General features: G+C 42.2%; 1 protein-coding gene across 6 annotated transcripts in view; it reads left to right on the top strand.

Annotated features, from left to right (window-relative positions):
- LOC105484976 (IQ motif containing K) overlaps positions 1-24,238 on the top strand; it is a 138,980-nt gene that overhangs the window by 59,128 nt on the left and 55,614 nt on the right. For 3 of the 6 annotated variants that reach the window (XM_071084200.1, XM_011747089.3, XM_011747088.2), the window contains one exon: positions 11,357-11,441. The exons of the other annotated variants lie outside the window; for them this stretch is intronic. In XM_071084200.1, the coding sequence (XP_070940301.1) occupies positions 11,357-11,441 (85 nt within the window). The remainder of the gene's footprint in view (positions 1-11,356; positions 11,442-24,238) is intronic. 6 annotated transcript variants of the gene reach the window in all.

Below are 24,238 nucleotides of genomic sequence, written 5' to 3' on the forward strand. Positions count from 1 at the left end.
CTGTCAGCTGTTGTAGAAAATTATCGAACTTGAGGAGGGGGTTGTGGGAGCCCCCAATTTGTAGCCACATCAGACAGAAGTGTGAATAACCTGGAGACCCATTCCTTGTGACTGGCATCTGTAGTGGAACGTATTCTTGTGGGACTAAGCCCTAATCCTGTGAGCTCCCTGTGGGCCTTCTGTGGGGTCTGCACTAACTGTGGGTAGTTAGTGTCAGAGTTTAATTAAATTGTAGTGCCTGTAATCCCAGCACTTTGGGAGGCCAAGGCGGGACGATTGCGTAAGGTCAGGAGTTTGCAACCAGCTTGGGCACCATAGTGAGACCCCCATCTCTACAAAAAATTTTTTAAATTAGCTGGGTGTGATGGCACACACTTGTAGTCCCAGCTACTCCGGAGGCTGAGGGGGGAGAATCACTTGGGCCTGGGAGATGGAGACTGCAGCGAGCCATTAGCATGCCACTGCACTCCTGCCTGGGCAACAGAGTGAGACCCTATCTCAAAAATAAATAAATAAATAATAAATTGTAGGATGCCCAGGTGGTATCTGCAGAGAACTGGAGAATTACTTGGTGTGAAAAACCCACATATTTGGTGTCAGAAGTCTTGCGAGTAGAGAAACAAAGGTTTTTCCTTTTAGTGCCTCAAGATGTCCACATTCAATCCCCAGACCTTGTAAATATATGTTTCCTTATATGGCAGAAGGAGGGACTTTGCATATGTGATTAAGAATCATAAGATGGGAATTAGTATGTTAGTTTCCTAGGGCTACTGCAAGAGATCACCACAAAGTTGGTGCTTAAAACAACACACAAAAATTTTTTTTGAGTCAGGGTCTTGCTCTTTTGTCCAGGCTGGAGTGCAGTGGTACAATCATAGCTCACTGCAGCGTTGATCTCCTGCCCTCAAGCAGTCCTCCCACTTCAGCCTCCCCAAGTACTGGGATTACAGACATGAGCCACCACACCCAGCCTTCAGTTTATCTGTTAAAAAGATCAGTCCAGGCCAGGCGCGGTGGCTCAAGCCTGTAATCTCAGCACTTTGGGAGGCCGAGACGGGTGGATCACGAGGTCAGGAGATCGAGACCATCCTGGCTAACATGGTGAAACCCCGTCTCTACTAAAAAATACAAAAAACCAGCCGGGCGAGGTGGTGGGTGCCTGTAGTCCCAGCTACTTGGGAGGCTGAGGCAGGAGAATGGCGTAAACCCGGGAGGCGGAGCTTGCAGTGAGCTGAGATCCAGCCACTGCACTCCAGCCTGGGGGACAGAGCAAGACTCCGTCTCAAAAAAAAAAAAAAAAAAAAAGATCAGTCCGGCAGCTGGATGGGGTATTGACTGAAATCAACCTAATAGTGCATACAGGGATGCAACTACAGTGAAGACATGATGCCCTCATGGAGAGGAGGAAGTAAAATAAATTGGATTTGGGACATGTTTTGAGGTTGGAACCAAGACTTGTTGATGGACTGGATGTTGGAGGAGAGAGAGGAGTCAAGAATGCAACAGAGATTTCAGGCCTGAGCAACTGGCTGAATGGGATCCCTTTACTGAAACAGAGTGGGGAAATAACAGTTCTCTTTTGAAAATTTAATGGGTATACTGAAAAATCACAAATTATTGGGAATAAAAATATGAAAAGTTTTTTCTTTTTTCCCACTAACCACCACACTATATTACATTGACTCCGTCTGCCATCTGGATAGCAGCTCTTTAATAATTTTGGGCCAAATTTCATAACTTTCTGGTCACTCTCTCTTTTTAGATCGTCTCATTTCACCATTAGGATTTATCTTGGTTTTGTTTTTTGTTTTGTTTTGTTTTTTTGTTTTTTTGGTTTTTTTGATGGAGTCTCGCTTTGTCGCCCAGGCTGGAGTGCAGTGGCGCGATCTTGGCTCACTGCAAGCTCCGCCTCCCAGGTTCACGCCATTCTCCTGCCTCAGCCTCCAAGTAGTTGGGACTACAGGCGCACACCACCATGCCCGGCTGATTTTTTGTATTTTTAGTAGAGACGGGGTTTCACCGTGTTAGCCAGGATGGTCTCGATCTCCTGACCTTGTGATCCGCCTGCCTCAGCATCCCAAAGTGCTGGGATTACAGGTGTGAGCCACCGCGCCCGGCCTCTTGGTTATTTTTTAAAATCACAAGTATTTTTTAAAATTTTATTTATTTATTTATTTATTTGAGGTGGAGTCTTGCTTTGTCATCCAGGCTGGAGTGCAGTGGTGCGCTCTCGGCTCGCAGCAACCTCTGCCTCCCAGGTTCACGTGATTCTTCTGCCTCAGTCTCCTAAGTAGCTGGGACTATAGGCATGCGCCACCTCACCTGGCTAATTTTTGTATTTTTAGTAGAGATAAGGTTTCACTATGTTGGCCAGGCTGGTCTCGAACTCCTGACCTCAAGTGATCTGCCCGCTTCCGCCTTCCAAAGTGTTGGGATTACAAGCGTGAGCCACTGTGCCTGGCCAAAAATTTATTATGTTTTTTATAGAGACAGGATTGCCCTGGCTGGTCTTGAACTTCTTACCTCAAGCCATCCTCCCTCCTTGGCATCTCTAAGTGCTGGGATTATAGGCATGAGCCACTGCACCTGCCCCATCCTGTTTATTTTTAAATCCTTAGTCTTCAGTCTCCGACTGGATATAAAACCCATCCTTCCCCAGCTCCAGCCACAACTAACTGTCTATGATTCAGGGGTCCCAGAACTTGGAAGGGGCAATAAATTCTCTCTTTATTTTCACTAATCTCTCACTTAAATCCAGCGTCTCCTTTAAATATGAATGTGGGCAACAAACCTCAGTAGTTTCCATAGTATCTGTGAGTTTGTCCCTGACAGCAACCACAGACATTCTCATGTCACATTACAGTTGTTGCAGAAATCAAGAAATACCATTTACACTTGTCACACCTTTCAAATTACAGTAGTTAACTGGCCTGCTATTAGCTCTTGTTATTTACTGCATAATTTAGAAGCACATATATTACTGTATCACCAGCTCTTATTTTAATATTTTTATACCTTTATTTCAATATAATTGGTTTGCCGTAATCCTATGTATTTACTTTTATGTTGTTAAAAACATTATTGTGAGAAGGAATCCAAACCGCCAAAGTGGAAAGGGATCCGTGACACAGAAAAGGTGAAGATCCCCTGTGAGAGGTTTGAAAAGGGTGGGGAGGGAGGTGGTCTGCCCTTCTGAACATCCCCCATGCCTGGGCCCACACTTTAAATCCAGGGGAGGGAGACCGGGGAGTAGGTGGGTCTCCTTAAACTTTTCATTTAGTCACACTAGAGAAAATGTGTAATCAGTTACAAAGATGTTAAATAACACCATAATCTGGGCATATTTTATCAAGAAATACCAAGTATCACAGCCTTGGTTTTTTAAAAAAATGGTTATATCTGAAACCCACATGGGAGCACGTGGTCTTGCACTTTGCTGCTTGGTAAGTTCTGTTATCTGGACACGTATGCAGCTTCAGTGATGGAGTTGGTAAAATGGGACTCAGCTCCGTGTGTAAGTAGGAGGATGATTCAGCCTGATGCTGGGGTAATAACCGCTTGTTGATCTCCCAGGGTGGAGATTAGTGAAGGGGCCAAAGCAACATCATATCCTGGTAACCATGATTTCTAAATATGCTTTAAGGCTACAGAGAGTAATGTTCCACAGGTTTTGGAGCTATTTGTGTGTTCACAGAAGGCTGGAATTGAAAGAATCCTATGAGATTCCGTCCTAACGGCTAGTCACCATATGGTCGGGGAGTACCATTCCAGATAACCTCTGTTGTACTTTTTAGAAATATTTTAAGTTTATAAGTCAAGAATGTGATGCCTTGGCCAGGTCTGGTGGCTCACGCCTGTAATCCCCGCACCTTGGGAAGCTGAGGTGGGTGGATCACTTGAGGTCAGGAATTTGAAACCAGCCTGGCCAGTATGGTGAAACCCCATCTCTACTAAAAATACAAAAATTAGCCGGGTGTGGTGGCAGGTGCCTGTAATCCCAGCTACTCGGGAGGCTGAGGAAGGAGAATTACTTGAACCTGGGCAGTGGAGGATGCAGTGAGCCGAGATCGTGCCACTGCACTCCAGCCTGGGCAACAGAGCAAGACTCCGTCAAAAAAAAAAAAAAAAAAATGTGATGCCTCAATATAGGGCATTTGGTAAGCCAGTTAGGATGGAAGGCGAGGACTGGGTAAGGTCTCTTGCTGACTGTGACAAGTGGCCATTATCAAATACTAGTGAATTGCAAAACTTCATGATGATTGATTTAGAGCATGTGCCATCTTTGTAAATGGCTTTACATCTGGGTTGTGCTTTCATGTTCCAAGAAAAAAACTTAATCTCTGGCCGGGCGTGGTGGCTCAAGCCTGTAATCCCAGCACTTTGGGAGGCCGAGGCGGGCAGATCACAAGGTCAGGAGATCGAGACCACAGTGAAACCCCGTCTCTACTAAAAATACAAAAAATTAGCCGGGCGCGGTGGCGGGCGCCTGTAGTCCCAGCTACTCAGGAGGCTGAGGCAGGAGAATGGCGGGAACCCGGGAGGCGGAGCTTGCAGTGAGCCGAGATCGCGCCACTGCACTCCAGCCTGGGCAACAGCGTGAGACTCCGTCTCAAAAAAAAAAAAAAAAAAAAAAAAAAAAACTTAATCTCTAAGTTAATGAAAAGTGGAAGACCGGACGCGGTGGCTCACGCCTGTAATCCCAGCACTTTGGGACGCTGAGGTGGGCAGATCACGAAGTCAGCAGTTCGAGACCAGCCTCACCAACATGGTGAAACCCCATCTCTACTAAAAATACAAAAATTAGCTGGGCATGGTGGTGCATGCCTAGAATCCCAGCTACTCAGGAGGCTGAGGCAGGAGAATCGCTTGAACCTGGGAGGCGGAGGTTGCAGTGAGCTGAGATCGTACCATTGCACTCCAGCCTGGGCAACAGAGACTCCGTCTCAAAAAAAAAAAAAAAAAGAGAGAAAAGAAAAATGGAGAGCACGGGCACAGTGGATCTTGCCTGTAATCCAGCACTTTGGGAGGCCAAGGTGGGAGGATCACTTGAGCCCAGGAGTTCGAGACCAACCTGGACAACACAGTGAGACACTGTCTCTACAAAAATACAAAAAAAAAAAAAAATTAGCTGGGAATGGTGGTGAGTATTTGTAATCTCTGCTGTTTAGGAGGCTGAGGTGGGAGGATGGCTTGAGCCTAGGAATTTGAGGCTGCAGTGAGCTATGATCATGCCACTACACTGCAGCCTGGGTGACAGAGCAAGACCCTGTCAAAAAAAGAAAAGAGAAAGAGAGAAAGAAAAGTGGATAGAATTTTGATTCCAAAATTTCATTTTCAATCTCAAGCAAGCTTTCTTCCTTTCTTCTTTATTCTGATTAAATGTGATTTTTGATGGCACCTCTTTAATTGTCTTTGAACTGGATGAAGAAATTGATGAAGACTAATGTCTCAGATTTTCTTATTATGTATTTTGTTAGCATGCTGTATCTTCATGTCCTGCAGAGCTTTTACTTTGCATCTGAAAAAGGGGAAAGAAGCATGTATACGCGCACACATGTGCACATACATTTATATATACACAACACAATCAGAAAAATAAATTTTTATTCCTTCTCGGAATTATAGCATTTATTCTTTTGTGTGTGTGTGTGTGAGACAGAGTCTCACTGTTTCACACAGACTGGAGTGCAGTGGTGCGATCTTGGCTCACTGCAACCTCCACCTCCTGGGTTCAAGCAATTCTCCTGCCTCAGCCTCCTGAGTAGCTGGGGTTACAGGCGCCCGCCACCATGCCCGGCTGATTTTTGTGTTTTTAGTAGAGACGGAGTTTCACCATGTTGGCCAGGCTGGTCTGGAACTCCTGACCTCAGGTGATCCACCCACCTCAGCCTCCCAAAGTACTGGGTGGGATTACAGGCGGGAGCCACCGCGCCTGGCCAGCATTGATTCTTACGGTTCAAATGTATTCACATTTGAGGAAAAAAGGAGGAGGACATGACAAATGAGCATTACTAGTAAAACAATTCTCCTTGGAAACATACCCAGCAGTCCTGTCGTGCCCGTCTGAACATGCAAAAACGTCTGCTTTGGGGATGTCTGATTTAAGCACTTTAAGGCCTCAGCTGCCTCCTCCTGTGATTGACGTGTTCATCTCTCCCCTCCCTAGTTCCCTGGTGATGAGCAGTCGCCTCTTTATTTTTATTTGACTTTAAGCCAGTTGCACTGATTCCAAGAGAGAGGAAAGGGCCTGGCGTGGCTTCTCTCCCTTCAAGCTGGCCCGCCGAAATGATTGATAATTCCCAGGACTACTCTTCGAAGAGTAAGTCCTTTTTATTTGGCCTGATTTACCATGGCTTTCTCATACTTATTCTTGGTTTGGGAGCTAGACAGCGCCCCATTATCTAGCTATGAAAGCAGGGATGTCACTAAAGGTGGCCTCTTATTACTGCTTAAAGGCCTATTAGAAATCTCATTTTGCTTTTTGGAGATGTCGTTGTGATGCAAAGTAGTTCAGGGTTTCATTACTGGTGAAAGCCCTTTGTTTGGGCTCACCCGTTGTGTTCTGAGATTTGCAGTTCTGTTTTCCTGCTGCTATTCCGAAACAGGAATACTGTTACTTTGAGGATTTCATGACATCAGTTGTGAAAAACATACTTAAAGCAGGAAAATTGCTGCTGAACAGAAAGGCACTATCAAATCTCCCCTCCAATACAAGTGACAAATTCTACTCTGTTTAGCCTTCCTGACATAGGATTTCCCTGTGGAGGTTCAGATAAATGAATATCTGCCAAGTTATTACTGTAAAGTTCAACAAAGAGGGCGTTTTCTATGATTCTCCACCCTCCCTGCCCCCATTTTTTTTTTCTTTGAAGCAAGTGATTGTGTTTCCTTCTCCTTAACACTCAGCAGCTGCTAGACCCTGACTTCTATGCTACTGACCTTGTGAGCTGGCCCTGTCTTCTCTCTGGGCCACTGTTTCCTGGGCAGTTTGCATTCTCAGCTGGAAACGCTCAATGACCTTGAACACAGAGTCCCTTTACCCCTCTATGCCTCAGTTGTTTCAACTCTAAACAAAGGATAACAACTCATTCTTCATGTTATGTGGATTTAACAAAATCACGTGTAGAAAGTGCTTAACACACAGCTGGGCACAGAGGCAACTACTCATTCCACAAGTATTTGTTGAGTGTGCCTACTATGTGCCAGACATTGTCCTACATGCCGGGGACACCAAGAGGAGCAAACACAGGACCCATGTCTACCCTTGTGGAGCTTTCAGACCAATAGAAGATTCAAGCATTGATTAGGTAATTACAAGAACTTCTATCTCCAAATTAGGCCAAGGACCAGGAAGGAAAATTACAGGAAGCTTCCTTGGGCCCTGATGTAATCAAAGGACATTTTTCAATTACTTTTTTTTGTTTTTGAGATGGAGTCTTGCTGTGTTGCCCAGGCTGGAGTGTAGTGGCACGATCTTGGCTCACTGCAACCTCTGCCTCCCAGGTTCAAACGATTGTCTTGCCTCACCTTCCCGAGTAGCTGGGATTAAAGGCACACACCACCACAGCTGGCTAAGTTTTGTACTTTTAGTAGAGATGGGGTTTCACCATGTTGGCCGGACTGGTCTCGAACTCCTGACCTCAGGTGATCCACCGTCCTTGGCCTTCCAAAGTGCTGGGATTACAGGCCCATGAGCCACAGCGCCCTGCCTCAATAACATTTGAATGGAGATCAGAAGCAGGAATAAGAGAGAACCAAGAAAAAGAGGTGTCAGGCCTCGCACCAGCCCCAAGGTGCATTTGAGCAAATTAGGAAAAGGTATCCTCACCTTAGGGCAGATGTGGCCACACAGCCAGGAGCAGAGCATGTGCTGGGTTTTAGCACCCTCTGGCCGATCAGCTGGCTGCCCTTGAGCAGAGAACAACGAGGACCTCTGTACAGGGTGCTTCTGGCTAGGAGTAGGGGGATACTGGAGGCAGAGGAAAGCAGCTTAGCAAAGGCCCTGAGGTGGGAGAAGCACCACACACTTGAGGAGCTGCCAAGGGCCAATGAGGCAGGAGAATAGGGCCTGGAGGCAGGGAACCTAAGGCTGTCTCACATCCTAGGACTAAATTGAAAGGAAAACCCTAACTTTCCATGCCTAAGTAGCAAAAGGACCAGAGGCTCCTCGCTTTTCAACTCCCAAAATTTTCTGCGCAGCAGATGGGAAATTGGCTGTCCACAACCAGTCAGACTGATTGCGGGCCGAGTCTTTGTTTGCATAGAAGTATAATTTTGTTACTTCGCTTCAACCTCTGGTTGGCCGCTTTTTACAACCAATCAGACTGATTGCTGGCTACCACTTACTTCATTTACATGAGGTGAGCATGAAGTGGCCAATGGGAAACTTCTAGGGGGTATTTGGACCCAAGAAATTATGTATCCGGGCCCTTGAGCCGCTGTTTGGGCCCGCTCCCACACTGTGGAGTGTACTTTTGTACTTTCGTACTTTCATTTTCAATAAATCCCTGCTTTCGTTGTTTTGTTGCTTCATTCTTTCTTTGCTTTCTTGGGCATTTTGTACAATTCTTTGTTCAAAACGCCAAGGACCTGGACAACTTGCAGTCACGACCCTCCACCAGTGACGCCCGCAGGGCTGGAGCATGAGGAGCAAGGCTGCTGGGAGGGGATCCAGAAAGTTCTCAGTAAATATCAGCCAGTGAGAATGCATTAGAGCATCATTCCCATGAATTCACTGCCAACACACCAAGGTCTCCTTATAAACACCAGGGTCTTTCTAGAAGCTGTTGAATTTTAACTAGTGAAGGGAAATTACTTCAGGGATGTGATTTGTTGGTGTCACAGAACTGAGATATAGAGAATCAGGACATTGGATGAGGAGAGACATTTAATGTGGAAAAGAGGGAGCCCAGGCTGGGCTGGTGGCTCATGCCTGTAATCCCAGTGCTTTGGGAGGCCGAGGTGGGAGGATTGCTTGAGGCCAAGAGTTGGAGACCACATAGCAAGACGCTGTCTGTACAATTTTAAGAAAATTTACTTAAGAAATGTAAAAGAGACTGCGCATGATGGCTCATGCCTGTAATCCCAGCACTTTGGGAGGCAGAGGTGGGCAGATCACCTGAGGTCAGGAGTTCGAGACCAACCTGGCCAACACAGTGAAACCCTATCTCTACCCAAAAATACAAAAATCAACCGGGTATTGTGGCGAGCTCCTGTAGTCCCACTATTCAGGATACTGAGGCAGGAGGATTGCTTGAACCCAGGAGGCAGAGGTTGCAGTGAGCCAAGATCATGCCACTGTACTCTAGCCTGGGGGACAGAGTAAAACTTCATCAGAAAGAAAGAAAGAAAGAAAGAGAGAGAGAGAGAGAGAGGAAGGAAGGGAGAAAAGAAGAAAGAAAGAGAGAGAAAGAAAGAGGAAGGAAGGGAGGGAGGGAGGCAGGGAGGGAGGCAGAGAGGGAGGGAGGAAGAAATGGAAGAATCACCTTTACTTGGTCTCTTAAAAAGGACCTGTCCAGCCAGAAAACCAGAGCCTGGCAACAGCTCTGCACTCACTAGAAATAGTGCTGATAACTTCTATGTTCTTTGTGGCTTTGATTTCTTTGGTTCTGGAATAATTCAAAAGAGCATTCATTCACTCAAACAAATATACTACATCAAGCTTTTCTTTTTCTTTTTTTAAGTCAGAGTTTTTGGAGGGAAATAAAACCCTTGGGTCCTGGAGAATCATGCACTGTTGCCAGTTAGCTTTGCAGTCTGTGGCAGGCCAGGCATCTGCATTTGTTTGCCCAGTTGAGGCCTGATGTGTCAGCACTCCATGGTAAGGGATGCTTGGGCTTTGGGATTGTAGAGGTCTGGGCCCAGATCCTGACTAGGCACCTACAAGCTGTGTGACCTTGGGTAGGTTAGTCAACCTGTCTGTGCCATGAGTTACTGTAAGCTCTAGCTGTTATTTGGGATAGTTTTGAGGCCAGGGCACTTGAGAGTCCCTTACTTGCAAAGTCATTTCTGGGGATGCTATACTGGAAGCAGCCTCCATGTGATCCACGTCCTTTGAGGGTTTCTTTCTTTTATATCTGAACTGTCTTGGCCTTTACTTTTCAGAGGCAGCTATGTTTTGCTTTGGGGGAAACATAAAGAACCTGAATTAAGACAGATTTGTAAGTCCTTGTCATCTGTTAGTGCCTCTGTTAAACTTTTAGGGGGAAAAAATGAGTAGTCTTAATTTTTTAATGTGGTATCTTTGATTTTTTTAAAAAATCCTATAATATGAAAAATCCCACAAGAGCAGACACTATCAACTGATCCAGCACTTGAGATATTTTATTTCTTATTAAGATGAAGCAGTGAAACCAACCCAGTCGTCCCATAGTTTTTTTTGTTGTTGTTGTTGTTGTTTTTGGATAAACATAGAAATTGACCCCTCCGGTCTTAAAGCTTAAAACTTAATTTATCTGAGTTCCTTCCTCAGGGAAGGACCCCCAGGCCTCTCAAAAAAAAAAAAAAAAAGGCGGTATCAAAGAACTGAAACTCATCAGATCACCACATCTAGACAATGAGATGCCAGAGCCCTCATTCATCATGATTGCTTCCTAGCTCCTCTGTAGTTCTTGTTTCCTTACACATTGTCACATTTCTTCCCTGCTGTATAAACCCCTAGTTTTTGTCCATTTGGGAGGTGGATTTAGGATTGATCCCATCTCCTCCTGACTGTAGCACTCGATTAAGATTAGAGTCTTCTTCCCTGGTAATACTCATCAGCTCAGTGATTGGCATTCTGTGTGGTGAGCAGCAAGACCTACACCAAACCCCTGATGTTTCTGTTGTTACAGAACTTAAAAATGTGCTTGAATTTAAGCCACATTAACCTGGAATGCACACTAATCAGAGATAAATTCCAGTGTTCCTTTCAGGAAAGAGATGAACTGTAGTCCTTAATTTCAATGGAAAGTTGGAGAAAGAGCTCTTTATTATGTCTCGGTCATACTGCAGTACATAAAGGCAGCTGCTCCTCTGTCTCTTGCATTGTATCCAAACAGTCTCATGTCAGTAACATGTATGTTGCAACTTCAGGACTAAAATGCAAGTATAGCAGCCTGAGTCCTTCAAAAGAAGAATAGGCTAACAATGATTTAAGATTACACTGTTTTTTGTTTTTTTTTTTAATCCTTCCCAGATTTTAAAATAATAAATGCCAGCTCAAGCATACACTTTTCTATCTAAAATGACACTGTTGCCTGCTAAGAAAGGGGATGGATGAAGCACTTAATCAGAGAGGTCATTATGTTGTCAAAGACAATGCCAAGGCTGAAGGACTGGATTCTCATGGGCATATGACCATTTTATTGCTTTTCAGCCCACGGCCGCCAATCCCACTCTCCCTCCTGCTGACAGAAGAGGAAGCGGCCCTCTACATTCAATCCTTCTGGAGAGCCTATTTGGTAAGAATCATATGCAACTGTGGTATTTGATTTAACAGGGAACTTTTGTGAGGAGGAGGGTCCAGGGGAAACCTTAGATGAGTTAGGAACAGGATATTATAGCTAACATCCAGACCTCAGAAATAGGATTCTCTGTAAATGGGTCTTAAAGAGTGATTTAGAATTTTGACCGAAACTGGCTGGGCATAGTAGCTCATGGCTGTAATCCCAGAACTTTGGGGAGGCCAACGTGGGAGGATCACTTGAACCCAGGAGTTCAAGACCATCCTGGGCAACATGACGAAACCTCATATCTGCCAAAAAGAAAAAAAAAAAGAAAGAAAAAAAATACAAAACTTAGCCTGTGTGGTGCACATCTGTAGTCTAGCTGCTCTTGGGAGGCTGAGGTGGGAGGATGGCTTGAGCCCAGGAGGCAGAGGTTTCAGTAAGTGGAGATTGTGCCATTGCACTCCAGCCTGGGAGACAGAGATACACCCTGTTTCCAAAAAAAAAAAAAAAAAAAAAAACAAGTAATTTTTACCAAAACTTATTTTGTAGTTATTGAAAGTACTCTCTTCACCTTTTAAAGTTGGGTTGACTGGCCTGTATTGATATATACAGAGAAAACTACATTGTCATTTTAGAAAACAAATTAGAAAATTCAGGTAAGTCGGATAAAAGAAATAAAAATTTTTTGAGTCACTGATAGCTCCGTCACCAAAAGATAATTATTGTTAACATTTTGGTATAAAACTTCAAACTTTAAAAATCTGAATTCACATAGTGACATATAAACACTTAACATAGAAAATAGCCTTTGCCTTTATAACCTGTATTTTTTAACCATTTTTCTATTTGAGACTTTGAGGTTATTTACAATATTTTTTATTATTGTAATAAATGCTATAATAGACACCTTCGTTCAGTCATTTTTGCACGTTCATCTGGTCATTTATATAGGAAAACCCTAGAAGTGGAATTTCTAGATGAAAAGGTAAGCTTTTTTTGAAGCTCCTGATCCTGGCTGGGCAGGATGACTCATGCCTGTAATCTCAACACTTTGGAGGGACAAGGAAGGAGGATCTCTTGAGGCAGGAGTTAGAGACCAGCCTGGGCAACATAGTGAGACCCTGTCTCTGCAAAAAAATACAAAAATGAGCCAGGTGCAGTGGTGGGCATCTGTAATCCCAGCTACTTGGGAGGCTGAGGCAGGAGGGTCACTTGAGCCAAAGGGGTCAAGGCTGCAGTGAGATAGGATTGTGCCACTGTACTCAAACCTGGGTGACAAAGCAAGACCCTGTCTCAAAAAAAACCAAACAAACAAACAAAAAAAACTCCTGATAATATTGTCATGTGGCCCTTCAGGAAGGATATAGTGTAAGAAGTTCTCACCAAATACATATGAGAGTAGCATGTGTATCTCATTCCAAAAAGTATACAACCTCTCCAATTATTTGGCAATTAGTGTATCAGTGTTAAATAAAGCTCCCATTCTAGGTAGCAAGATGACTTACCCCAAATCTGAGCATCATATATCGTGGAATGAGCTTACATTTAACATCAGCCGTGGCAAACACCGCCAGAGGGAAAGGTCCCAGTGGATTTCCATAGAGACCAAAAGCTTTTCATACTCCATACACAGCTGGTGTAGGAAAAAGAGACTCTGATAAACACACCAGCAAACAGCTATCAATTAAGAAGTTGGATTAATCCTAACAAGCTACAATTAATCAACAAATATTTGCTACATGCCCATTAGTGGAACTGTCCCTGAACACAAGAGCTTACTGTATGAGTCAATATTGTCCAGTTATTCCACTCCTTTTGTGCATGGTACATTCCAGAAACCAGGGCTAAAGGGAAGTGTGAAAGTTAAATAACATATTTGCACATTAAAGGAGCAGTCTATGCCCAAAGAGTAAAAAAAAACAAAACAAAACAAAAAACCCTGTTACAGAAACCCCTATTATTCCCTGTGATTTAGATATAGTTTTTTATAATGTAGGTTTTCACTATTTCATACATATTTTATAAATGTGGTCTTTTTTCTTCATTGAACACCAGAAGGTTAGCTTACATCCAGGGATGTCTAACCAAGGCAAAATATTCCTGCTGTTCAGATGCTATTGGAATTCCATCTTTGATTTGTGAGACTTATACTTGTTACACTAGAATCAGCAATTTTACTTTTCTACTTTTATGAAATGTTAAGAGCAGACTGTGAGTGGTGGCTCACACCTGTAATCCCAGCATTTTGGGAGGCCAAGGCAGGCGGATCACTTGAGGTCAGGAGTTTGAAACCAGCCTGGCCAACATGGCGAAATCCTGTCTCTACTAAAAATACAAAAACTAGCTGGGCATGGTGGCGCATGCCAGTAATCCCAGCTACTTGGGAGGCTGAAGCATGAGAATAGCTTCAACCTAGGAGGTGGAGGTTGCAGTCAGCCAAGATTGTGCCACTGCATTCCAGGCTTGGTGACAGAGTGAGACTCTGTCTCAATAAAGAAAAGGTAAGAGCTAAGTGCAATAAAATAGTCATTTTCAAGCCCGTCCTTGAAACAGGTGTGTGCTGTTTATTTCAAATGAACTCATACCCAGAAGCCCAGTATGTAACCAGTAATAACAGTAAAAGGGGAACTGTTCATCCCTGATTCTTCCATGGTAAGATTCCAGCCACCCTCATCCTCCCACACACAAGGAGCTTTGGGATTCATTCTTACTGATATGAACACAGTATGAAAAGCAGTCTGTAATTCCACTTATCATACCAACAAAGCAGCTGAATTCCACTTATCATACCAACAAATGCTGCCATATAAAACGATGTCAAAGTGGCTCAAAATTTAACTGTGGCTGTAGCACCATCATCACACAGTAGCTATAAATGTGTTTATAGCTAAAAAGATGTTTGGGGGCTATCAGTGTATACTGTATGAAAATTCAGGCTGTTCAAATCTAAACACCTCCCCTGTTAAAATCATAACCAAAGGAGGCTACAAAAGGGGGAACAATTTTGAGCCATCACTAGAAGGAAAAGATGTCTGATGTATGGATGACCTTAGAAGGCACCACGGAAAAGAGGCACTTCCTCAGTCTTAAAGAGGAAGTGGGCACTGGTATGTCAGCTGGGACCAAGAGGGCATTCCAGGGAGAGGAAACAGCATACATCCGTTGTTAAAAGAAAAACTTTAGACAAATTTCGCAGAAGTTATTTGAGCAAAGAACAATTCATGAATTGGGCAGCACTCGGAAGCAGGAGAGAGGTTCAGAGAGCTCTACCCAGCAACCTAGGCAGGCCTTATTTATAGACAGAAAGTGGAAATGACATCCAGAAACAGCTTGATTGGTTACAGCTTGGCATTGCCTTATATGGACTTGGTCTCATCAGTTGGCAGCCTGCAATCGACTGAAGCTTGTCTGCTGTGATTGGCTGAGACTCAGCTACTTGTTACAAGAATGTACTCATAGATTGCAGTTCATGATCCATGGAGGCAGGTTTAGGCCGAATTTAATTTGACACTATTATGCCATTTTTTGTTAAAGCATATTGTATATTTTGAGCACATGCACACACATGGATAGGAAATTAGCTAAAAGAAACAGCAATCTGACAACAGCGAGTACCTTGGGGTGGTTGGGAAAGAACTAGGAAGAGCCTTATGTATACTGAAAACTTTTTTGTTTGTTTTTGTTGTTTTTTTTTTTTTGAGACGGAATTTTGCTCTTGTCACCCAGGCTGGAGTGCAGTGGCATGATCTCAGCTCACTGCAACCTCCACCTCCCAGGTTCAAGCGATTGTCCTGCCTCAGCCTCCCGAGTCGGTGGGATTACAGGCGCATGCCACCACATTCAGCTAACTTTTGTATTTTTAGTAGAGACGGGGGGTTTCACCATGTTGGCCAAGCTGGTCTCAAACTCCTGACCTCAGCTGATCCACCCGCCTCGGCCTCCCAAAGTGCTGGGATTACAGGCGTGAGCCACTGCACCCGGCGACACTGAACACATTTTTTTATAAAGAGAATGTAGTATGATTTTCTTTAATTAAAAATGAACTTAAACCAGAGATCATCTCAATGGATATAGAAAACGCATTTGATAAAAATGTTTTCATGACAAAAACACTTAACAAACTGGGAATAGAAGGGGATTTCCTCAACCTGGTAAAGTTATGAAAACCACAAAGCTAACATCACATTTAATGGTGAAAGACTGGATATTTTCCCCCAAGATTAGGAACAAGAGGAAAATGTCCTCTCTTGCCACTTCAATTTAACATAGTACTGGTGGTTCTAGCCAGGAAAATTAGGCAAGAAAAATAAATAAAAGCATTTGGATTGGAAACAAAAAAGTAAATATATTTCCAGTCATAGATGACAAGACCTTATATATAGAAAATTGTAAAGATTCACTAAAAACAACCTATTAGAACTAATAAACAAGGTTGCAGGATACAAGGTCAGTATACAAAAAGCAACTGAATTTCTATACACTTAGCAATGAACAATCTGAAAATGAAATTAAGAAAATAATTCCATTTGCAATGGCATCTAAAAGAATAAAATATTAGGAATAAATTTAACAAAAGAAGTGCAAGGCTTGCATGCTGAAAACTATAAAACATCATTGAAAGATATTAAATAAAACCTAATCAAATGGAAAGACATCCTGTGTTCATTGACTGGAAGACTTGATATTGTTAAGATGGCAGTACTCCCCACATTGATCTACAGATTCAACACAATGCCTATCGAAATCTCGGCTGGGTTTTGTTTTTTTTTTTTTTTTGTGAAATTAACAAACCAGTCCTAAAATTTGTATGAAGATGCAAAGGGACCCAAAACAGTCAAAACAATCTTGAAAAAGAAGAACCAAGTTGGAGGACTCACCCTTCCCTATTTCAGAACTTACTACAAAGTGCAGTAATCAAAACTGAGTAGTACTAGCATAAGGATAAATGTGTATATAAATGGAATAGAATTGAGAGTCCAGAAATAAACTCTTACATTTATGGTCAATTGATTTCCAACAAGGGTGCCAAGACCATTTAATGGGGGGAAAGAATAGTCCTTTCAACAAACGATACTGGAACAACTGGATATTCACATGCAAAAGAATGAAGTTAGACCCTTACTTGATATCTTATATGAAAAATTAACTCAAAATTACTTAAATATCTAAATGAAAGTGTGAAAACTATAAAAATATTAGAAGAAAACATGGATGTAAATTTTCATGACCTTATATTAAGCAACAGTTTATATAACAAAAAGCAAAAGCCACAAAAGGAACAAAATAGATAAATTGGACTTCATCAAATTAAAAACGCATTTTGTGCTTCAAAGAACATCATCAAGTGAGTGAAACAAGAACCCACGGAACAGGAAAAAATATTTGCAAGTTCAGGCATTCGATAAAGGTCTCATATTTATAATATATAAAGAACTCTCACAACCCAACAGTAAAAGTACAAATGACCCATTTACAAAATTGGCAAAGGATTTGAGTAGACATCTCTCCAGAGAATATATACCAATGGCCAATAAACACGAAAAGATGCTCAACATCACTAGTCATAAGGAACAAATCAAAACCACAATGAGATACCACTTCATATCCACTAGCATGACTAGAATTAAAAAGACAGTAACACAATAACAGGGTGCCACCACACCTGGCTATTTTTTGTATTTTTAGTAGAGACGGTGTCTCACTATGTTGGCCAAGCTGGTCTCAAACTCCTGGCCTCAAGTGATCCGCCCTTCTCGGCCTCCCAATGTGCTGGGATTACAGGTGTGAGTCACTGCACCCAGCCTGTTTCTTCTTTCAAAATTCGAGTCTAGTGGTTGAAAAGTCAGATTCTTTGGGTGGCCAAGGTGGGTGGATCACCTGAGGTCAGGAGTCTGAGACCATCGAGACCAACTGACCAATATGGTGAAACCTCGTCGCTACTAAAAATACAAAAATTAGCTGGGCGTGGTAGCGGGCGCCTATAATCCCAGCTACTCAGGAGTCTGAGGCAGGAGAATCAGTTGAACTTGGAAGGTGGAGGTTGCAGTGAGCCGAGATCGTGCCATTGCACTCTAGCCTGGGGGACAAAAGCGAGACTCTGTCTCAAAAAAAGAAAGAAAGAAAAGTCAGATTGCTTCAATGTGCAAAAACTGAGTGTTGGTTTTTTAATATTGTGAATGAATTCTGGTTCCGTTCTGAACACTCTCCTTTTCCTAGTGTGATTGGTGATAAGTCACGCACTATTGCATCACTGGTGTTCTTCAGTTTATGAAATCTTGGATACAATTGGTAAGAAAAAAACCTTGCTTTCTTGTGAAGTTCAAATATGAGGTTCTTATGCGCCATCATGATTGAAATTTCTTTAATGATTTTAGAAGTAGAGACCAGATAAATCCACTGAATATGTATTCTGTCTGAATAAGCGCCCGTGGTGTTTTATGCCTTCTACTCATTTGTTTTGTTTTATTCTAACTCAGCGGAGTCACCCAGGGTGGCATGCATTAGCAGTCCTCCCCTCCTCCCAACATCAGCTCCCCCTCCAGGCATTGTGACAACTGAGAATTACAAAGTCCATCAATCATTACACGTTATTTGATGAACAATACAGTGCCAGGTTGCTACAGCGGCCCCTTTGAGGCCTTGAAAAATTAAAAAAAAAAAAAAAAAACAGTAAAATAAAATAATGGAGATTTCTGATCTCCACTTGCAGAGAACAATAAGAATCTGTGCATTGAGCGAACTGACCTAGGGTAAGTGAGGGAACCACCAAGGAGAAACAGCTTGGTATCAGCAGAGTACAAGGTTGAGGGTGGGACAGGTCTCACCCTAGCTATGAAGGGGCTGTGTCGGCCTGGATGCGTATTCCATCCTTCTGGCTATAGGGCTTCGTTCATGATGGGCAGCAGATGGAAATCAGGCCAGTCAGACCTAGTGAGACTCCTCCATTCTGGGATCCTCATTGGAGTGGCTGGGACAGAGCAGCCCTCTTTGCACTGGGTTACCGAGAGGCCAGACTGTCAGCACCATCTTAACACAGTGTGAAGAGCCTGTTGGAAAAATGACCACAGAGGTAAGCAGGGCTAAGAGGCAGAGAAAGGGGCTGGGTTTTGAGTTCGTTTGAGGACCTGTGTTCAGCTATACCAGTGAATCCCCTTCAAGATGGACTTCAGGCTGGGCACAGTGGCACACGCCTGTAATCCCAACACTTTGGGAGGTGAGGCAGGTGGATCACTTGAGGTCAGGAGTTGGAGACCAGCCTGGCCAACATGGTGAAACCCCATCTCTACTAAAAATATAAAAGTTAACCAGCTGTGGTGGCACATGCCTGTAATCCCAGCTACTTAGGAGGCTGAGGCAGGAGAATCGCTTGAATCTGGGAGGAGGAAGTTTCAGTGAGCCGAGATCGTGCCATTGCACTCCAGCCTGGCAACAGAGCCAGACTCCATCGCACACACACACGAAAAAACACTTCAGTCACTTATAGCCTAAAGTCCTGACAATACAATTTTCAGTGTGAAAATATCCAGACTCTTAATTACTTGCACACAAAGGAGGATATTGGCACAAGATGAAAATCTGGACCCAATGGTACAAAGCAGCCATTTCAATTTGTCCCAGGAAAAGACTGTGTCCTGTGTCAGCTGGAGGCTTGGCTATAGCTGGAGACGAAAGCCTACCCCAACGAGCAAATTTTTCTAAAACATATATGTATTTTTTTAATTGTGCAAGTAATGCATATCACTTGTGAAAAAAATAGATAATGCATACAAGTTTTGGGTTTGTTTTTTTTTCTGACAGACAGGGTCTCACTTTGTCACCCAGGCTGGAGGGCAGTGGCATGAACACGGCTCACTGTAGCCTCAATCTCCTGAGCTCAAGCAATCCTCCCACCCCAGCTTCCTGAGTAGCTGGGACTACAGGAATGTGCCACTATGCCCGGCTAATAAAAAAAAACAAATGGAGAAGGGATCTCACTGTGTTGGCCAGGCTTGTCTCAAACTCCTAGACATAAGGGATTCTCTCACCTCAGCTTCCCAAAGTGTAGGGATTACAGGTGTGAGCCACCATGCCCAGCAATGCATATAAGCTTTTTAAAAATATATAATATCCTTCTAGAATTTTTTCTATTCATATGGAAATTTTAAAAAATTTTCTACAAAATTGTGATTATAAACACTTTTTTCAGCCTGCTGTCTCTCCTTAATGATATATGGGGAATATCTTTCATTGTTGCCACACAAAGATGTACCTCACAAATTTTAATTCTTCTATGGTATATATATATATTTTTATTTTTTATTTTTAAATTTTATTTATTTATTTTTTGAGATGGAGTTTTGCTCTGTCACCCAGACTGGAGTGCAGTGGTGTGAGCTTGGCTCACTGCAACCTCCACCTCCTGGGTTCAAGCAATTCTCCTGCCTCAGCCTCCCGAGTAGCTGGGATTACAGGCGCCCACCACCACACCTATCTAATTTTTGTAGTTTTAGTAGAGACAGGGTTTCACCATGTTGGCCAGGCTGGTCTTGAACAACTGACCTCAGGTGATCTGCCTGCCTTAGCCTCCCAAAGTGCTGGGATTACAGGTATGAGCCACCATGCCTGGCCTATATTTTATATGTATATATGTGTGTGTGTGTGTATATATATGTATGTATACATATATATGTGTGTGTGTATATATATACACACACACAGTGAATACATTGAGCCATAACTTAATCATAGGTGATTAGACATTCTCATTTCCTCTCCTGTATATTCAGTGAAAAACATTATTGTTCAAATTCACACACCTGTAGTCCCAGCTACTCAGGAGACTGAGTGGGAGGATCACTTAAGCCCTAGGAGGTCGAGACTGCAGTGAGCTATGATGATGCCATTGCACTCCAGCCTGAGTGACAGAGAAAGACCCTGTCTCTCAAATAAAACAAAGCAAAACAAAAAACAAAAAGAGGAAACCAGAAACCCAAAAGCATCCTCGTTCGTATGTCTGCACACTTATCAGATTTTTCTCCAGATTAATTGCTGGCAGTGGAATTGATAGCTCAAAGAGTAAGCACCGTTTCTCAAGAGTTCAGATCATTATTGATAAATCACCCTCTAGAGAGGCTAGAGTTCAACCCCTAGACCAATCTATAGGCACACCAGCAATGTATGCACGTGTACTTTAGCCATAGGTTTTGATGGGAAAGTAGAGAGAGGAAGGAAGGGATTGGGAGCATAATGCATGTCTCAGGAGGGTGCAGTTGTGAGGACACCACGCTAGAGGGTATGAGAAGGGAGGACCAGTTTGTTCGGTTGTGTGGGCTGTGCACTGCACAACTCGGGGATACCATTCCAAACCATATATATTAGACATCTGAGGCTTGGAGAAGCTTGGGAAATAGTGGTTGAGTGGTCGCTTGCTATACTTTTTAAAATTCCGCTGGCCTACCCAGCTCCTGGCCTATGGTTTATAAAACCCCTCTGCTAGCTGGAGGCTGGATGGGTCAGTGGAGCATGTATCAGTGATACTGTATAGAAGCACTACTGCTTTGATCAAGAATTTGCATTTTCTTCCTGAAATTGTACAGCATCTTAGATTAAACATGAATATTCAATGATATTTAATATTCAGTAATAATAATTATAAAATAAATATTGGGAATTTACTCCATAGAGTATTATTTAAACACTAAAAATAATAAGCATCAGGCATGGTAACAAGATGGAAATTGCCCATAGTATTACTAAGTGAAAAATGAATAAAATGACATATGCAGATTATTTTATGATTATGTAAAAAATAACCTTATAAGGAAAATAGGCTACAAAGACATATGTAAAATATTGTGATTGTTCAGTGGCAGGATAAGGAGTGACGTTTTTATTCTCTCTGTTTTTACATTACATATAGTGTAATGTAAATTATTTACATTATATGTAATGTATATGTAAACATATAATGTAAATAATTTACATTATATGTAATGTATATGTACATTACATATAATGTAAAATTACATATAATGTATTATTTTATTATTATTTATTTATTTTTATATATAATGTAATGTATTTTTATATATAATGTAATAATATATAATGTAATATTACATTATATTATTACATATAATGTATTATTACATATAATGTAAAATTATTACATATAATGTAAAATTACATTACATATAATGTAAAATTATTTACATTACATATAATTATAAAATTATATTCTTTGTAAATTATTACAAAGAATATATACAGCTTTTATAATAAAAACTTTATTTTTATTATGAAACCTATATTCCACCATGATAATTTTTTTTTACTCTTTTCTTCTTTAGTTAAAATTTGACATAATTAGACTATTTTTTCTGAACCTTTTTAGGAGTGGGTATGTGTGTATATGTGTGTGTGTGTGTGTGTGTGTGTAAATATGCAAAAAATTTGAAACAATAGTATTCGGAAAGTGTTCTTTGTTTTATTTTAATCTGTTAGTGTACTCTGTTCATTCCAAAATTCCAAAATCATTTTGTTTTGCATTTCATAGTCTTTCTAACAGTGTTTTTGGTTTTTGGTTTGGGCTGTGTATGTGTGTCTAGGTACACAATAAGTGCTTATGGTTAAATAATATTTTCACTAGCAAAGAAGTTTGAGGATTTTTGCCTATAGACCTCCTATTACAAGTCTTCACAGTCTTTCTCTCTCTCTCTCTTTTTTTTTTTTTTTTTTTTTTATGAGACAAGGTCTCTCTCTGTTACTCAGGCTGGAGTGCAGTGGCGCAATCACAGCTCACTGCAGCCTCCGCCTGCTGAGCTCCAGTGATCCCTCCCACCTCAGCTTCCTGAGTAGCTGGGATGACAGGCACACACCACCATGCCTGGCTAATTTTTGTATTTTTTATAGAGATGGGGTTTCATCATGTTGCCCAGGCTGGTCTCCATCTCCTGAGCTCAAGTGATCCTCCCACCTTGGCCTCCCAATGTGCTGGGATTCCAGACATGAGCCACTGCACCCAGCCTCTTCACAGTCTTAACTGACAAGAAATCATAGACCACAAGTCATGTGGAGAACAATTTGGCCTCCCAAACAGAGAAAGTCTTCCACGCCACATGTGTTATACTTCACTGGAGAACACGCATTGAATCAGCGGACAGTCTAAAAGGCAGGGCATTCAGAAGACTCAGTTAAAAGTGGTGGGTCTTCAGGTGTGCTTTGATTTGATTTAACTTTATTTTTTATTCTGAAAAACCACTCCTTTCTATTTAGAGAAGATCTGGCCTACATAATTAGGTAGAAAATAGGTGATGAGGCCGGGCGCAGTGGCTCACGCTTGTAATCCCAGCACTTGGGGAGGCCGAGGCGGGTGGATCACGAGGTCAGGAGATCGAGATCATCCTGGCTAACATGGTGAAACCCCAAACCCCGTCTCTATAAAAAAATTAGCCGGGCGTGGTAGCGGGCACCTGTAGTCCCAGCTACTCAGGAGGGTGAGGCAGGAGAATCCCTTGAACCCGGGAGGCAGAGGTTGCAGTGAACCGAGATCGCGCCACGGTACTCCAGTCTGGGTGACAAAGACTCTGTCTCAAAAAAAAAAAAGAAAATAGGTGATGAAAACAGCCCAGGATAAAAACCAAACACGTATGGAAAAGACCTGTAAACAATACAAATAAAAGGTTCTGTAGTTCCTCCCATATTTTTCTACAAAAAGCAGAAATTACAACTTAAGGCTCAGCGCTGAGAGGGAGAGCATTTTCTCCAAGTCAGGCAGCTGGCTGGGCTATTAGGCGTGACAGGTTTTATTTTTTCCGAAAGGTCACTTGAAGTTCTCATTACTGGCCTTAACTTTCTTGTCTTCAATGTTGTGACTGAAGAGAAAGACTTATTTTTTTTCCATGTAAAACATGCCCTATGGCAACTTGTTAGTAATATGGGCTCTAACAGCAGACAGACCTGTTTGAATCCCAACATGTCAGGTTATTAACCCATTTATGCCTGAGATTGAAATTTTTTGAATTTTTGCAATCAGACTTTGGTGACAACTTTGAGCAGCAGGATATAAATAACTCCCACATGCTTAGCATTCCAATAATGGAACACTAGGCATAAATGGGTTTTAAAAACCATGGGCAGATGATGTAACTGCTGAGCCACAGTTTTCTGTTTGTAAAATGGGAATAATAATTCCTGCCTGTGAAGATTGAATCAGATGCTTCAGTCCACATAAGAGACATGGCATGGTGCCAAGGACATAGTAAATCCACAAGAAACATTAGCTGTTATTGTTACTGTTGTTGCAGTTGTTGGCACTATTTTCCTGAATAGGGGTTCTTTTTAAAAAGCTAACTACTGCCCTCCTTTAAGTTTTTCAAAGGCACCAAGCAGGCTCCCATCTCACCTTGGAAATCACTGATTTGTTTTCTGCTCCTATACTTTTGCCTTTTCCAGCATGTTACATAAATGGAATCATATAGCAGGTAGCCTTCGAGTCTGGCTTCCTTCACTTGGCTTCATGTGTTTGCTGTTCTCCCACGTATTTGGGTGTGTGTGTAGTCCCTTCCTTTTTATTGCTGAACAGTATTCCACTGTAGAACCCAGCAAGAGAAGAAACATGAAGGAAGGTGTTCTTAACTCTGCTGATGATTAAACACATCTGACTTTTACGTAAGACTCGTTTATTTGAACCTATGGATTTGATGGTCTCGAGCTTCACTGTTCATCAAAGCCATCCACTGAAAGATTTTGTTTTTAATTTCTGATACCTGGAGTCTTATTCCCCTGAGATTCTTGTTCAACTGGTCACAGTGAGAATAAGAGATAGGTTT

This window comes from Macaca nemestrina, chromosome 18 (genome assembly GCF_043159975.1).
Source record: "Macaca nemestrina isolate mMacNem1 chromosome 18, mMacNem.hap1, whole genome shotgun sequence".
Lineage (NCBI taxonomy): Eukaryota > Metazoa > Chordata > Mammalia > Primates > Cercopithecidae > Macaca > Macaca nemestrina.